Source organism: Talaromyces marneffei, chromosome 7, assembly GCF_009556855.1.
Source record: "Talaromyces marneffei chromosome 7, complete sequence".
In the NCBI taxonomy this organism is placed as follows: Eukaryota; Fungi; Ascomycota; class Eurotiomycetes; order Eurotiales; family Trichocomaceae; genus Talaromyces; species Talaromyces marneffei.
The window spans coordinates 151,865-168,093 of NC_072354.1; the positions used below are offsets into that span (position 1 = coordinate 151,865).

General features: G+C 45.4%; 4 protein-coding genes across 4 annotated transcripts; 1 reads left to right on the forward strand and 3 right to left on the reverse strand.

Moving 5' to 3' along the window:
• Nucleotides 1–2,531: 2,531 nt before the first annotated feature.
• Nucleotides 2,532–7,537, forward strand: EYB26_008697 (uncharacterized protein; the record flags this gene model as incomplete). Its single annotated transcript, XM_054267948.1, has 15 exons — nt 2,532–2,534; nt 2,608–3,136; nt 3,198–3,418; nt 3,481–3,766; nt 3,830–4,063; nt 4,119–4,906; nt 4,958–5,120; nt 5,173–5,535; nt 5,592–5,715; nt 5,771–5,842; nt 5,899–5,949; nt 6,018–6,698; nt 6,752–6,835; nt 6,894–7,268; nt 7,330–7,537. The coding sequence occupies 15 exons, from the start codon at nt 2,532–2,534 to the stop codon at nt 7,535–7,537; spliced, it is 4,182 nt and encodes a 1,393-aa protein (XP_054123923.1).
• Nucleotides 7,538–8,222: 685 nt separating this feature from the next.
• On the reverse strand, nt 8,223–8,980 carry EYB26_008698 (uncharacterized protein; the record flags this gene model as incomplete). Its single annotated transcript, XM_054267949.1, has 4 exons — nt 8,223–8,305; nt 8,365–8,486; nt 8,547–8,605; nt 8,726–8,980. The coding sequence occupies 4 exons, from the start codon at nt 8,978–8,980 to the stop codon at nt 8,223–8,225; spliced, it is 519 nt and encodes a 172-aa protein (XP_054123924.1).
• A 478-nt stretch (nt 8,981–9,458) lies between these two features.
• On the reverse strand, nt 9,459–11,364 carry EYB26_008699 (uncharacterized protein; the record flags this gene model as incomplete). The annotated part of the gene is made up of 5 exons (XM_054267950.1): nt 9,459–10,640; nt 10,706–10,820; nt 10,903–10,965; nt 11,065–11,225; nt 11,299–11,364. The coding sequence occupies 5 exons, from the start codon at nt 11,362–11,364 to the stop codon at nt 9,459–9,461; spliced, it is 1,587 nt and encodes a 528-aa protein (XP_054123925.1).
• Nucleotides 11,365–14,334: 2,970 nt separating this feature from the next.
• On the reverse strand, nt 14,335–15,865 carry EYB26_008700 (uncharacterized protein; the record flags this gene model as incomplete). Its single annotated transcript, XM_054267951.1, has 4 exons — nt 14,335–15,089; nt 15,166–15,360; nt 15,530–15,645; nt 15,732–15,865. 4 exons carry the CDS (start codon nt 15,863–15,865, stop codon nt 14,335–14,337), a joined length of 1,200 nt encoding a protein of 399 aa, XP_054123926.1.
• Between the last annotated feature and the right edge of the window lie 364 nt (nt 15,866–16,229).

Sequence of the window (16,229 nt, forward strand, 5' to 3'; positions counted from 1 at the left end):
ACAACAACATGCCCGCATAAAGTCTCTCTTCTTCGGTGTTCGGTTTGCGTCATCATTCTAGACGACATAGCATAGAGGTTACTGCTTTTTGTCCTCTCCATTTACTTTTATCATTTTATACCGCCCTCCCACGGCTTGTGTTTTTCGGAGCGTTGGATTCTTTTTCATGGACGCTGGATTCATTCTTGTGGCTGGTTCCGAGACCAGCGCGTCGTTGATTCTACTAGACAGGTGGCTGATGGATGAAATATTTTCCCGCAATCTATACAGGAAAGAAAAAGGCGTCGAAGACCGGACCGTGTTGGATACTTGTACATTAACACATAGCTCACTTGCAAGGATAATATGTATTTTTTTTTCTGCATATATTAATCGGCTCCGACTCTGTCTTCTAGGCCCCTACTCGGTACGAGGAGCGACAGAATATCGATGAGACGAGGGAAGGCTGTATCATCAACACGCACGGTTCAATTGTTGAATACTGGCTTTTAGCTGTCCAATTCACTCGATCTCATGCATCAGAAGTCGTGATACAACGGTATCCAACGGCCAAGCTTTAGATAGACAGTCTTGTTATCGAAGAGAGTGCAACCGGTTCATTCTAATTCGTGGACATCCTAGTTAGATTTCAACCGCGTGCACTCAAAAGACCTGGTTATAGGAAAGACATAATCAACTTCCAAGACAGTGGGTACCTACCTAGGCAAAGTATAGCTGAACACAAACCAAGGATTCGTACTACCAACGACTACTGTGCTGCACCATCTACTGGCATAGTGCCCAATCTGATAGTGGTACATTTGCAAAAAGTATGCTACCACCGTTCTGTAGAAAGGAGTTGTCTCCAATGAGTTGTGCGGCATAAGAGAGATGATGGGTGCGACTCAACCCTGTTCTCGCCCTTGTTAAGCCTCAATCTTGGAGGTTGGTGCTGCAACATCTCGTTCTTAGGCAATTTGCCTCGCATGAATGCGTGGGAGCGGCAAGCTGTACACGGGTAGTCTGGTCATTGATAACATTAGCTCACAAGATCTGAAGCGCCAGGATACACAATTACACATGACATCCCCTGGACCTAGGTAAGGCATAGTATTAGCATATTGCTAGTTCACCAACACCAACTGCTGTATTCTCGACTAGTGCATGGCGGGCTTCAATTCTGGGAGATATGGTCCAATCTTCATACTGCGACTTTAAGATCCGCTCTTCGTTTCGGCATCGTGTTCAACGAGTTGTGCCAAATGCCGGACATCACCGGTACTAGATGAACCCTCAACCAGTCATCGTCGATGCTGGCACACTTTAGATCGGATCATTCGGATGTCCATACGAGCATATTAAGACGTCCTCAATATAATAGAAAATAGAGAGACCTTGCACAACGGGCTCTCGTCAAATACGGGACCGCTATCCCTCGGACTAAGATCTGGCTTTGCACGCTGTGCTTCGGTAGTCGCTTAGGTATTTCAGGTTTTTTGTGATCTACTCGCCGAATACTAGCTTCATTGGGCCAAGTTCAACGTTACTAAGTTACGTAGTAGTATTTATTTTGAGGAGTGATTGGGACTTCTGTTTAGGGCCAGCCCATTACAGTACGAAAGTTACCATAAATACCACCATACCCAAGATGTTGTCCAAGTTTACCACCCGTTACACTGCCAATGTATCACTCGTCACTCGTATACGAGGCTGACAAGACCAAACATTACAATACACTAGTTAACTGATGTAACGGATAAACAACCACCAAAGCCCCCTTGTCTGGCTTTTTTTTACTCCGTCTTACTGCCTGTCTTATTTTCGGCCTAGCAAATAAGTTCTTACTTTGCATTAGCCTGGCCAGAGCATGGCCTCAACTGACTCGTCATCATCAACCCACTCATACAAAGAAAAATAATGTCTGTCGTCGCAGGATTCCGGAATCGGCCCCATGTCAGCTGCGGACTCCAGTTTATTTCTTTCAAGCCTCGAGGTTGAAGCCGTAATAGGATATTTTAGGCCCAGGCATTGAATCCTTGAAACTGCCCGGATTGCACTAAAATATATCCCTTGAAAAGCTATCTTCTATACATGTTTGTATTCTTGTGGCCGTTGTACAACATCAAATGTACTACTACGTGCAGAACTACAATCCCAAGGAGATATTTCGGCACATCGGTTTAGTCCCAGTTTAGCTAACTACATGCACCACAAAAGTGTGTAGGAACTAAAAATTGTGTTGCCTGATGACTTCCTATCCAATTCTTAGGAAATATCACGAAACAACTTTCGAAGGTGAAGGGAAAGTCAATGCTCCTCGTGGCGAGTGAGCCACATCGCCGCCCACGATGTGCTCAATAACGGACATGAAGAGCTGGTCTGTTTTCAGCAACAGTCAAACATGTGGCACGCAGACGTTTACGTTGTTGTTTGCCGAGTCGATAATGACTCTTTTGCCGACGTGTCTGGCTTTGCCGGTTGGTGTTTTGAGGTTGATGCAGCTTAGAAAGGGGTCGTATAAAGCGCGCAGAGAACGCTTATATGCGTCGAAAATGGTAATTACATATACTATAACCCTTCAACATTAATCAGCTAGTAATGTTTCTGATCAATGCTAAATTTCTTCAGGGGTTTTGGTTGCTGCTTACAGCTCTGCAGCTAGCCCAGTTGGCCATCACGGCTTTACCAACTACTCCCAAAACGAGAGTCTCGGTGGTCACAGCAGCGATAAGCTTCACTTCATCTGCACTATTTGCCTGTTTATCAGATTCTGAACATAGACTGTCTACCCGACCGTCAGACCTTCTGGCTATATTTTTATTCGTGACCATCGTGCTGGACATTATCCATTTATACAGCCTCTATATGATAGAAGGCACAGTTGTTGTTGCAATCATACTGACAACATCGGAGGCAATTAAATTCATTATTCTGATCCTCGAATCATGGAGCAAGAGAGGCGCATTAAGACAACCATACTCAAATTATCCCGCGGAGGCCCTGGCTGGTACTATCAGCTTATCCACTTTCTGGTGGCTCAATCGCTTAATGTGGCTGGGATACAAAGACTCGCTGACCCTTGATATGCTGTCAGAGCTTGATCCTAATATGAGCGCTAAGAATACGTCACAGAAATTCAGCGCAGGTTGGAAGAGAGGTATGGTCATCCTAATTTAATGTCCTCGACCGGACGAAAGCTAAGGTTGTCTTTCATATAGTGGATCAGCACAAAACCGCTGCTTTGCTCAAGTACTGTTTCTGGAGCAATAAATGGCTTTTGATAGCCGGTGTCATTCCACGCTTGTGTCTTATTGCATTTACCTTCTCACAGCCATTCTTATTGGCGAGAGTCATTGATCATGAAGAAGACCCCAATTCATCTCAGGCATCCCGTACTTGGGATGTGATTGCCTATGTTGTAGTCTATGTTGGAATAGCTGTAAGTCGCCTTCAACCTTCTATTCATTGTATCTGAAGACTTGTTATTAATACTCAATCTAGCTTTCAACCGGCGCATACATGTACTTCACTACTAAATTCATCACATTGATCAGAGGAGGCCTTATCGGACTTCTCTTTGAAAAGGCCCTGGAACTAAACCCTAAGGATACCGGAGAAGCTGTTTCTTCTACCATTACTCTTTTGAACAGTGATACAGAGCGAATCAATCTAGGTTTGCAACAGATTCATAACGCATACGCCTGTTTGATCGAGATTGGTATATCAGCGTGGCTTTTAGCCCGTCAGTTGGGTCTTGCTACTGTCGGGAGTGTTTTGTTTTGTTTCTGTAAGTCGCGATCTATGGATTTGAGCTTGGTGGAGAAATTTCTTGTTTGACTCAAGGTCACAGCATGCGTCATAACCGGAAATATAATAGCGACAATGGCCAACAAATGGCTAAAACTATGGCTCGGAGCTATTGAAAAGCGCGTAAACTTTACTACACACATTGTCAACCAGTATCGATCCGTCAAAATGGCAGGTCTCTCAAAACTACTTGCATCCAAGGTATCGTGGTTCCGCGAGGATGAGATTAGGGTTTCTAAGACCTATCGGACTTATATTGTTGGCATTTTCAGTCTGAGTATGTGATGCATTTTGATGAACTTTAGACAGATCGTGCTAATGTCGGTTTATAGCTTATGTATCAAATACAATTGCCCCAGTTCTTGGTTTCACGATCTTTGTTCTCTCCAGGACGGTGCACGGTTCTCGCGTTCTGGATTCAACTCGAGCCTTCTCTGCCCTAACAGTCTTTTCCCTACTAACCCAATCAGTGAGCATGTTCATCCAGTCTATCCTCGAGGTTATGAACTGCCTAGGCTGCTTTGAGCGCTATCAAAAATATCTTGCCGGCGAAGAACAATCTAAGGAAGTCAACGCACCAAAGCCTGTTGCTGAAGAGCATGACGAAAGATATGGATTATCTCCCCAAAGCTATGAAGTAAACTCCAGCCTTGAACTCACTGGCTTGATATCATCACCTTCCCACGACACATTCGCCGACCTCTCAGCCGATCGGACAATAGTCATCGCAAAAAACGCAAATATCGGGTGGGACAACGAACGAGCCATCATCTCAAACGCAACATTTACTATCAACCAGGGCAGTTTAACCGTGATACAAGGCGACACGGCCTCTGGAAAATCAACCCTCGTAAAAGCCCTGCTCAGAGTTGCGGTCGTACAACAAGGTGCTTTTACGCCGAGATTCCCGAATGCCGGATATAGCAGTCAGGAGCCGTGGCTTATGAAAGGGACTGTGAGGGAAAATGTTGTTGGCCCGTCAAAGTTTGATGCAAAGTGGTATGAGATGGTGCTTGATTGTTGTTCATTGAATATGGATATTTCGCGTATGGGGAAGGGTGATCAGACTCTTATTGGGGGTGAAGGTATTCGGCTAAGTGGTGGACAGCAATCCCGAATGGTTCGTTTATCTACGTTGTTGTTGGGCTCTTTGACTGACTTTGATTTATAGGCGTTGGCAAGGGCTGTATATTCGCGGCATAGAGTCATGATTTTTGATGATATTTTCAGTGCTCTTGATCCGGCTACGATGAACACGATTATGACTAAATTGTTTGCTCAGAACGGGCTATTCAGGAGACTAAAGACGAGCGTCATTATCGTGTCGAACAATGGTATATTCTCACCCTCACAAAACTTCAATCTGGCATGCTAACGTGTCATTAGCCTCACTTGCACAATTAGCAAATTCTATCCTCAAAATAAATAGTGAAGGCAGCATTGACGAAACGATCAACGAAACAACCCCTATAGCAGATTCCTCGTTACGAGTCTCCGACAACGAATTCGCCTTCAACGCCTTTGCACCAACACTAAGTCTACAAACGGAAAAATCCCAGTTCACAAACTCAGCAGTCACAGTTCTACAGGCTGACGACGAGAATCCAGAAACAAAAAATGAAAAGGGCAAAAAACAAGAAAAGGGAAATGATAAGGTGTACCGATATTATTTCAAGGCTGCTGGAAGGAGAAATATTGCGGCTTTCTTGGCGTGTGTTGTTGGGCTGGTGTTTGGGCTTTATTTTCCACGTGAGTACTGTCGACGAAAATGATTATCATAATTGTTGTTTAACTTGCTTGATTAGAAATATTGATATCTTGGTGGACAACACCCGGCGACACTACTCATAGATGGGGCAATGGTGTTTATCTCGGTGTTTACTTTTCTCTAGGAATCTTTTCCTTGATCTGCATTGGCTCTGGAGGCTTGTAAGTATGCGTATCGTGTATATTGCTGGCTGTAAAGCTAATACAACAATTCTAGGATTCTCATGTTATTGATCGTTGCAAATTCAGCATCTAAATTACATGCTTCAATGATTCGGACGCTGTTCAGGTTAGTTCAGGACTCGTACTGGTTTATATCTACGGGCTTTATGTAACATCTGCTAGGGCACCTGTACTTTGGATTCTGCAAAGAGATGACGGCGATGTAATCAATAGGTCAGTTACATTTCAACCACTGAAACATTTGAAACCGTCAGTATCAATTAACCACATCTTCGGAACAGATTCAGTCAAGACCTGGGTTTAGTCGACGCGGTCATACCGTTGTCCAGCTTCGTCACCGTCTTCTCCGGATTAACATGCATTATCCAAGCAATATTCATTTGCGTCTCCTCCAAATACTTGGTCATCGCCGTCGTTGGCTCTATCTTCGTCCTCTACATTGTACAAATCTTCTATTTGCGTACATCGCGACAACTACGAATCCTGGATTTAGAAGCGACCGCCCCCCTCGTCTCGCAGGTCCTCGAAGCGCTACAGGGAAACACCACCATCAAAGCTCTCGGGTGGGAATCCGCCTTCCGTGAACGACAACTCGAATTACTCGACCAGTCCCAAAAGCCATACTATTTACTCCCCATGGTACAACGATGGCTCGGCTTCGTCCTCGACTTGATAGTGGCCGGCATCGCGGTTGTACTCGTCTCCTTGACCGTTATGGTGAGAGGAAGCGCAACTATCACATACCTGGGGGCTGGTCTCACCGGTGTCATCAATTTTGCGTTGAATATGAACTTCTTGATTCAGAATTGGACGGTGCTTGAGACTGCTATTCAGGCGATTTGGAGGATTAAATTGTTTTGTGAGGATACGCCGTCGGAGGAGACGGAGTCAACTATTGAACCGCCGCCGAAATGGCCGGACGTTGGGAATATTTCGTTTCAGAATGTTTATGCTTCTTATGTGTAAGTAGAGCCCTATGTCGCTGTTCCGGACGCTCGTGCTGACTTGCTTTTAGTGCTGGCGCGATAGATGTTCTTGAAGATATTACATTTGACGTTGAAGCTGGTCAGAAGATTGGTATTTGTGGGCGAACCGGAAGGTAAGATTCCTTGGGGTTTCCATGTAATCGCTAATCATACTGACTCAAATCTGAACAGTGGCAAGAGCTCAATGCTATCCGCACTCTCCAAGATCCTCCAAACCTCTCGAGGTAGCATCACTGTCGACGGTCTAGATCTCAAATGGATATCGCCCGATACTTTGCGTGAGAGAATATTGACTCTGCCACAAAATACTGTTCTGGTGCCAGGCAGTATCAGAGAAAACGTGGATCCGAGCGGCACTTTATCAGATCCAGAATGCATATCCTTCCTCGAAAAAGTAGGATTGTGGGAATTCCTTGAACAGCAGGGTGGACTCGATGCACCTGCAAATGAGCAATCACTCTCAGCGGGCCAAAGTCAACTTTTGGTAGTGGCTAGAGCACTGGCGCATCCTAGGTCTGTTATGATGATGGATGAGGTTACGAGCAGGTAAGTAATCCTCTCTAGTAATGGCCTGAATGATGTCTAACACCTATAATAATAATAATAGTCTCGACGCAAAAACAGACCATCTCATACGAGGAATTATTAAAGAAAACTTCCAGAACAACACAATCATCAGTGTGGCGCACAAGCTTGAACATCTTCTTGAATGTGACAAGGTGGTGGTTATCCACAACGGTCGCCTTCAGGAATACGACGACCCTCGTGTGCTATTGGAGAAACCGGAGTCGCATTTTAGAGCGTTGTTCTTTTGAATTAAACTACCCCCTGGGAGATGTGGAGATTAATCAAACTTTTATGATTTAGCGACAGAGTATATATTTTAAAGGCATAAGGTGGGCATTATCTGTTAAGCTAGACTCAGTTGCCATGGCGGCTTTCTATTCGTTATTATCCATGGCGCACATATAATCAATTGGGAAGTTGATGCATCAACTGTTCAATCCAGACATCAATTAGTTCGAGCTGATCTCCGTCAACATTGAAGTAGTGCGCCTGGGTCGTTCATGTCGTATATATTAGCTAAGGAGTCGAGGGGCATAGGATCTACGTATATATATATATATGTACACATGGAGTCAATTCGAGAAACGATTTGACAAATATCTGCGGGTGATGTTTGAGACCTTTTGTGACTTGCACTTGTTACAAGAGTTCTTTGGTCGCCCTGGCATGTTTATTTCATCAACTTACGGAAATTTTCTACATGGATCAGTAAGATGAGAAGAGAAACGAAACCCCGAAGTGTTACGTTGTATTTACGCAAATGCGGGGCGATATTGCATGAGCTAGCCTTATCTGGCAGCAATAGGCTCAAAGATACGGTATTACAATTACGCATCCCGTCTGATGCTTCGGAGTTTTGTCTTCCAAGTGCTGCTTTACGATTAAAAATTGGTCTCATTTGGAATGAATATGAATTCATTATAATAGGGCTTCTTATTTACCACCCGACTCTACTTCCTCCCGCTTGAAGCCGTCACTTCCCAGCTCCTGTCCATTGATCTTAACAGGTTCCGCAGCTGGAATTAACCATGTTAGATTCTCTTCTTGTATCAACAATTCGCAGATGAAATCATACCGGTCAAGATGAAGTAAACTCTTGCGGGTTTGTCTGTGTAGTTTGTCCATCCGTGGATGGTGCCTCGTTGAACGCATACATCCCCGGCTTTCATGTCGATTCGGACTCCGTCATCAAGATGGCTGTTCGAGAAATAGCAAGTTAAATATGTAACTTCTCTGTGATTAGTGAATAAAACTGACCAAGTAATTTCCCCTTCATGTAGGATGCCAAAATCAAGTGACACGGTGCGGTGATATATCTGTGCGAGCCTTGTAAGCACCTAAGGTGATATGTAGCCAGATGCATTACACCCGAATCATGCATGTCCTCTTGACGGATAGAAGGAAGACGGGCAGACAAGGCTTGGAGAGATACTTACTGTAGCCGTGTTAGGTGGAAAATCAACCACTCTCAATACAACACCGTCCTTGTTGGACAAGTCAGTTGTCCGTGTAGTAATCGGATCGACCCACTCATTGTTAGATGCTGGAAATTGATGTGTTTCATAGAGAACAGCGAAGTTACATTTGACTGGCGTTGGTTCGCAGGTAATGGTACTATCTGCTACGACAATAGACCGGCCTTTGTCATCGTGGCCAGTGACGATACGTCGTGGGTCAGGGAACATGCTCATGTTGAGATTACGTTCGTGGTATATGAAAGAACCCAAATTCATGTTTTATGAATGTAGACGGGGCATGGAGAGTTTATGTATTCCTTCGGTTGACGAAAATGACAGGTCATTTTCCGAACGCCGAACGCTTTATGCAGACGTAGGGTCAGCATTCGGATTCGAAAAATGGGGCTCGTGTATGCAAGCCATCCTTGGAAGTTTCATAAGTGTTCACCGCAAGCTATTCGTTTGTTATTATACTTGATAACTTCCCCGCACTTCTTTGTACGCCTCGAGAATATGCTACACTGAAAAGAATGAGTAGTCAGTTATGATTGGGCTAATCCCTGGAAAGGGATCGGCTATGGAAACGTTGTACGCAAGATACATAGTGAATGTGGAGAGTATTGTTGAATTGGTTTGCTTGTATTATACAGTTAGTACATCTTACAGCTATGAATGCAAGTTTCCTATTGTCGACCCCCCCCCCCCCCCGACTCTATCTCAATTGAATGGGCCATTTCTTGCGTATGGCACCTCCATATTTATAGATAATCGCCGGAACAGGAATAAGACCAAGACTGAGAAACCCCAACAGAGAGTTACCCCATCCGAGACCCAGTGCCTCATACATTTTTGGCCCAGCAAGAGGAAGCAATCCTCCAAACAGACATCGGAATGCCGTCAGGCCTGACAAAGCCGATGCAGCAAAATGTCCTCCTACATCAATAAAGTAGGTCTGAACAGGAATGAGAATTCCCATCATGCCAAATCCGAACGGGATCAACCCAAGAATCGGCACTATCCAGTGAACGGCGTAGTCTGCAGACCAGCCGTACCAGAAGAAACTGATAGGAACGAATAGCGCAAATAGAACACAGCTTGCTAGTCTCATTTCCGGCTCATAAACGCCGTTGTTTGCTTTTGTAAGACGGATTATGGTGGCATCAGATGTTTTTGCAACCGTTATGATTCCAGTCATGCACCCCAGGCCTAATCCCAAATAGGCCAGTCCGCAAAGTTCTGGTTGCCAGTGATATGTATTAATGTAAAGAGATGTCAGGGTAGTGAAAAGAAGATATAACAAGCCAAACACAAAAGCCACATACGTCGACAGGCAGAGTAGAATTGGAGTCAAGAACAGCATCCTTAGGGGCCTGATCATTCCGCGACGAAGTACTAAGATGGAGGAGGTATCCGTTCCGCTTTTTGCGTCTAGAACGGATTGTAGTTCTGGACGAGTCAATTCCTTGCGTAGTCTATTGGTTTTTCGTCGCAATAGAATGGTCGGGCTGGTCTCAGCACTGAGAAAAATGTTACCAACGCTGACGACTCCAGCAGCACATAGAGCCACCCAGTAAGCCCATCGCCAACCAGCTCTCTGGGCAATGAATCCGCCGATCATTGGTCCGATAATTGGTCCAAATAGTGCCCCGAATGTATAAGCGGAAGCCGCTAGACCACGCTGCTGAGTTGTGAATAGGTCGGAGATGATTCCACCGCCGATCGATAGACACGCAGAGCCACCGGCACCAGCCAAGAATCGAAACGCGATCAGTGAGCCAATGTTGGGCGCTAATGCACATCCGATTTGCCATAATGTCAGAAGGGAGTTGCAAATGTTTAGCACAATTTGTCGGCCGTATATTTCACTCAATGGCGATATAATCAAAGGTCCAGCCTAATGAAGCATTAGCAGATCATGAATACCATACGTCAGCTCATACCCTGTCTGTGAATGCCTACCGCAAAACCAAGAACAAAAATACTGACTGCTAGTGAGGCTAGAATGCTTGATGAGTTGTGGAATTCGGCATCCATATAGCTGACACCAGGTGCGCTTATTGTTGAAATCAACGGGCTGTTACATGTAAACAGAAACGGTCAGCATAGTCTTAAATTCAAATGATTCCAGATACCGTGGCAGGTAATCCCCAATTCACCTCAAAAATGTAATTGCCGCTATCAGTGTCATACTCCTAATCTTCTGAGCACTTGTGAAGTTCCTGTCGGTAATGAAAGTTAGTGACCAAGGCACTCAAGTTTCAATATATCACAACAAACTTTGCGACTGCATCTGTCGTCGATGAGTATAATAGACCTACCGTGGATTCTCGGGGTCATCCTGGCCCTCCCAGCCGACAAGCCCTTTCTCCATATCCGATTCTGGGTATACCTCGCCCGACAGATCTTTGGCTGGCTTTGTTTCATCCTGGGCGCCTATTGATGGATCCAGACTTGGATTTGTTGATGGTGTCGCGTCGCCCTATAGAAGTATTTGTCAGTCCATCGACATCGCCATTTCAAACCGCACGTTATGGAATTTTTCAAGATCATACCTTATCTATCCCTTCGAAATCGGCAGCGGGAAGTTGTCCTTTTTCCACATCTGTCTGTCCCGACATTCCAGCGTTGTCTCCTGGCTTAAAGCCAAGCAATACCGGTATGTATTCTAGAACTCAGATCTTTCAGTGTTGTCGCATTAACTCATGCGCCACCCCGGCTTCTATAAGTATTCTCAGCGGCATGGTATACACACAACTGATTTCGTGAATGACCATAGAAACGGAAATGATTTATTTTGAAGTAGGATTGTTGGTATCGAGCTTCCCTAGCTCATTTCGCCACTCCTTCGCCAATTGGGGCCGACAACATCCATACATACTATATACTACGTAGTAAAGTGCCGAACTTCCGGGGTGTGCTTATCATGGCCAGTCGGATTTAGCACCCGCGTTAAGTCCAGCTGCGACTGGATTATCTACAATTCTAGACGCAGATATAAGTTACCAGAGAGCTTACTAGGTCAGCCTGGTTATAAGCACTAGTTGTGTTGTTATTGGTGGTTGCGTGGTTTGGCTTTACCTCCGCTTAAGTCCGGCACAATGGTACTCCGTCCTGAGGAGGGACTGCGCAAAGAAGCGAGAGCACTTAAGATTAATTGACCACTTTACATGACTCGTATAGATTATTTCCATTGTGTTGCATGTCACGAGACAATGAATTATTATCCTGATCCGCCATTTCCCCTATTTTTGAAGGAGCATGTGTAGCCCCAGCCCCAACCCTGATAGGCCCCTGCACAGCATTGCGATATGGCTAGGGCGCAGGTTTAATGGCGGATAATTCGTGATTCTCGTGCTATAATTGGACTTCATAACGATCGATCAGTAAAGGGTGTCACCAGTGGTGGGATTGCTTTACCAAGCGATCCAGCTGCTGACAGATGCTCGGTGACTCTGAACCCCGACCGACGGAGTAAAGGGTGCGTCCAGCTTGGATGTATGATTGCACCAGGTATTTTGTTAACTCCATACCAGAGATAAGGATTGTTATAGTCAAATTGCCGCAACTACAATCTCACTAAAGGTGTCGTTTGTATGAGCTGCATAACTAGTGGTTATATTGTGGCTGGAGGAGTGGACTGGATTAACCCTAGTAACCCTAACAAACTCAACTCCTTGTACCCATTACAGTGCACGCCAAATGAGCAATTGAACTTGTGGTCAAGCTTTGATTTAAAAACTGCCAATTCACGACGGGGTGTGTGTGATGAAGCCCATTGCACTAATTCGTCCATGATCCCATCTTTCTTGACCGAGCAGCTACTTATATACCAGAGTACGAGCTTTACGTCCGCCTGCAGTGTTTACATTGCTGACACTGAATGTACATCGAGACTTTGGAAATTGGGCAGATGACGGAATTTCACTAGGTCGTCTATCTCGAACTTTATCTTACGAGGAGTCCAGAAAGGATTGAAACAATCAGGAAACAAGGGTGACTTGTTTTTGTACATTGGTGGTTAAATTGAGAACAGTATCACTGATGTACGCTAATATGAATCTGTGTCTTGTCAAGACTAGCCTTGCACTCTAAGAAGTTTAACATTTGGTTGTATATATTCATTTGACTTGTAGGTTGTTCCATAGGTATGCGCGTTTTTCGAAATCCAAGAGGACGACGTGACTACGATGATCATGACATGGTTTTCATAGTCACATTTTTACATCCAACCATTAGGATGAAAAATCGCCACCATCACTGAGCTGTGCTTTCCAACATTCGCCAACTTGATAAAGGGAAATTGAGAGACCGACCGATGATGATGATCGTAGGGGGGATGTAATATTTCGTCGCTTGGTAGTCATGAGCTAATTGTATACTTGTGACGTAAGAGTTCTAGGCTTGGTAGTCGAAGAGAAACCGAATAGATTAACCTTATGACTGATGTTCGAGGGCAGGTGATGTATGTAACCAGAAAATGGGGAGTCATTGTTTCAAGTTGAGTTGTTGGTTGGGAAGGAAATGGAAAACCAATGACAACGACACGCATCTATGACTAGGCAATTAAAACGCGTTCTATGAAGTAGAGTTGTTAGGCACATAGGAACCGGAAGACTCTTCCGGCGATCTCAAAAGGCGATGATATCTATCTATAGAAAACTTGGAGGCTATTCTAGAGTGCCCAGACAGTTGGGTGGAGAGGGATCTACGGGGGCGCAAACCTGGAAGGAAAGCTGCGCTAGAAAAACAACATCCGCGAAGCTTCGTAGTATCTACTACGTATGTACCGTATAGAGAACATTAGACGAACTTCCTTGGCACAACTTAGCTCCGATGCGGCCAGGTATCGGGTATAAATTGGCGTTTAATTCCTCCCCAAGATCACAATTTCTTTCTCTTCAACACAATCAATCCTATAATCCGTCTTCATACATACAGTAGCACCGTACCACTTGGTTTGGACGTAGCAGCAGACCTCTTGAATCCGAGAGATGAACCAGAGAGTCGAATGTTCTCTCTTAGAGGCGCTGAGCTGGAGACTGTCATTGGTTTATGCAATGATTCCTATGGCACGACTACGTATACCCAGGATCCTCCATCCAATCAGGACCGACCACATAAATAAAATTGTCAACAGTTATCTTTTGATCTCTTTGTTAAGTTATTATGCTCAGCTTGTTATTTTGGTGCAATACGGAGGTTGCTGTCAAAAGTGACAGCGTAATAGTCCAAACGGCAAGGGAAATGTGTAGTATATATCAGAATTAATGAACCATAACTAGTTACCTAGGTAATTCTAGTGTCGAGCCATTGAGCTCTCTTATTGCCATTTAGTGGATCATCGCTAGATCTTCTCTGGCCTAGCTGCGAAAACATATCTCTCTCCCATTCCCCCATCCGTGCCACTACCGGCAGCGCGAGACCTCACTGGTAAACTCACGCAGTGAGTCGTGGGCGTGGCGACACATAAATATGCCTTGGAAGTAGATCGTTGCTGTGTGGCTTGGACCCTATACTACGTAGTAGTATATACACGCAACGCTAGTACGGAAGTCGTGTCAGACTAAATTTTCGATGCGCCACAAATGTCAACTCGTCTTGGGCATCTTATAATGGACGTATACCATCAGAACAGCCCCACAAAACATGCAAGAACCATTCAAAACCTCGCTCTTCCAGAAGGTTCCTGTTTGAATGTCATTCAAGGCAGATGTAATAGGAAAGCCAACTAAAGTCCCGAAAGCCGCTGCAGCTGATGATATACCAATCCTTGTACCGACAAGTTCTTTCTTTGGCGAAACGTGCGGCACAATAATCGGATATAGTGCTCCTAGCGGGCCCATGAACAGAGCAATGAGTATTGCCCAGATGATGGTCGAAGTAACCGATTCAACACCAACCCAGCCGAAGAGGATGATACTGGATGCCATGGCGAAGCCACCCATGGTGAGCGCTGGCCCGAATCGGTTTGAAATTGGCACCGCCAGGTACCGGCCTGGAATAGTCGACGCATTACAAATAACCAAGACGTAGAAGGCTATATTAGAGCTTGCACCGACTTTGAACAGGGCAAAGGTCGGGAGTAGAAAGAAGGGGACCCAGTAGGAAACCCACATCAGGAAAATAGCTAGACAGAAAGCCATAAAGGCTGGGTCGTGGAAGGCGGTGGGATCCAGAATGGAGCGGATTTGATGGAGACCCTTGCTCTTCTTAGTCCTGGGTATCATGATTGCCATCGCTATAATCAATTCGGCTAGCGTCACGAAACCAAGGACTCGAGTTGCCCACGAGAAGCCGATCTTGGGCTGGAGGGTGGAAAAGATGATAGGGTAGATTATGCCGCCTATTGTGCGGGCCGGTTTAGTGAAGATATTCATGGGAATATGGGGGAGGTGGGAAGGCACCCGAGGAGGACTTACCGATTGCAGTCCCTGAGGTAACGAAAAACATAGCTAACGGGCGACGCCGTTGAAACCTTGACGCAACAAGACTGACACTGGGCACGTATAGAGTTGCGCTTCCCACACCGATGCACACGCCCTGTGCCAGGAGGATCTGGTAGTACTCATGTGCTAAGCTCAACATCATGACGCCCAATACCGTAGTCATTGTGCCTATAAATAGGAGTTCTCTTATGTATCCACGATCGAAGATGGGGCCAGTTATGATGCCTCCCACTGCAAATCAAGATTCCCGGCGAGTTAGTTGCACGGATGTTCGTTCATTTCGACCTAGTAGTGTGTGTGTGTGTCATTTTGTCTGCTAGAAGGCGTTGCAACTTACAGATGACAATGACCACCTGTAGCGTGCCGACCCACGAGATTGTGGTCGACGGGGTGGAAGACATCAGCGTTGTTTCATAGTACTTTTCGTACGAGCCATAGGCACTCAATAGACCCCTGGAATCAAGAAAGGATGAGCAATGCAAGACACGGCTTAAATGCGACGGGAGACTTCAAGATTCCCCATGCCCCAACCGACTCACCATGTTGCTGTGTAGACCAGAAAGGCCCCTACTGCCTGCATCCAGGCGTCGAGGTCGTCGTATCCCTCGTCAGAGATATCTTGCGATCTGTGTTGTGAAACACGAGTAGACACGGATTTGGTGAACGAAGGCATCGGCAGGATTCAGAGGCAGGTGAGACTTCCTGGAAAGCGTCTAAGACATGTGGACTATGGAGAGGGCAAAGAGGTGAGAGAGGGGTAAAGTTTAGAAGTTTATATACGCTTAGATACCGTAACTTCAAGCCCACCCACGTCACAACGGGACGGAGTGTGAGGGAAATATCGTGTACATTTTCTACTCATAGTAAATATGGGCCTTGCCAAGGACCGTGACGAAACGAACCGGCATGATACTAGCAAGAACTAGGGGTTACCCCAGGCTTGGCTTACGGCTATCAGATGACCGAGGCGTTTCACGCTAGTACTAATCCGACTTATCTGCCCAGAGGAATGATATTTTTGTCTCGTCGCCTCCGCT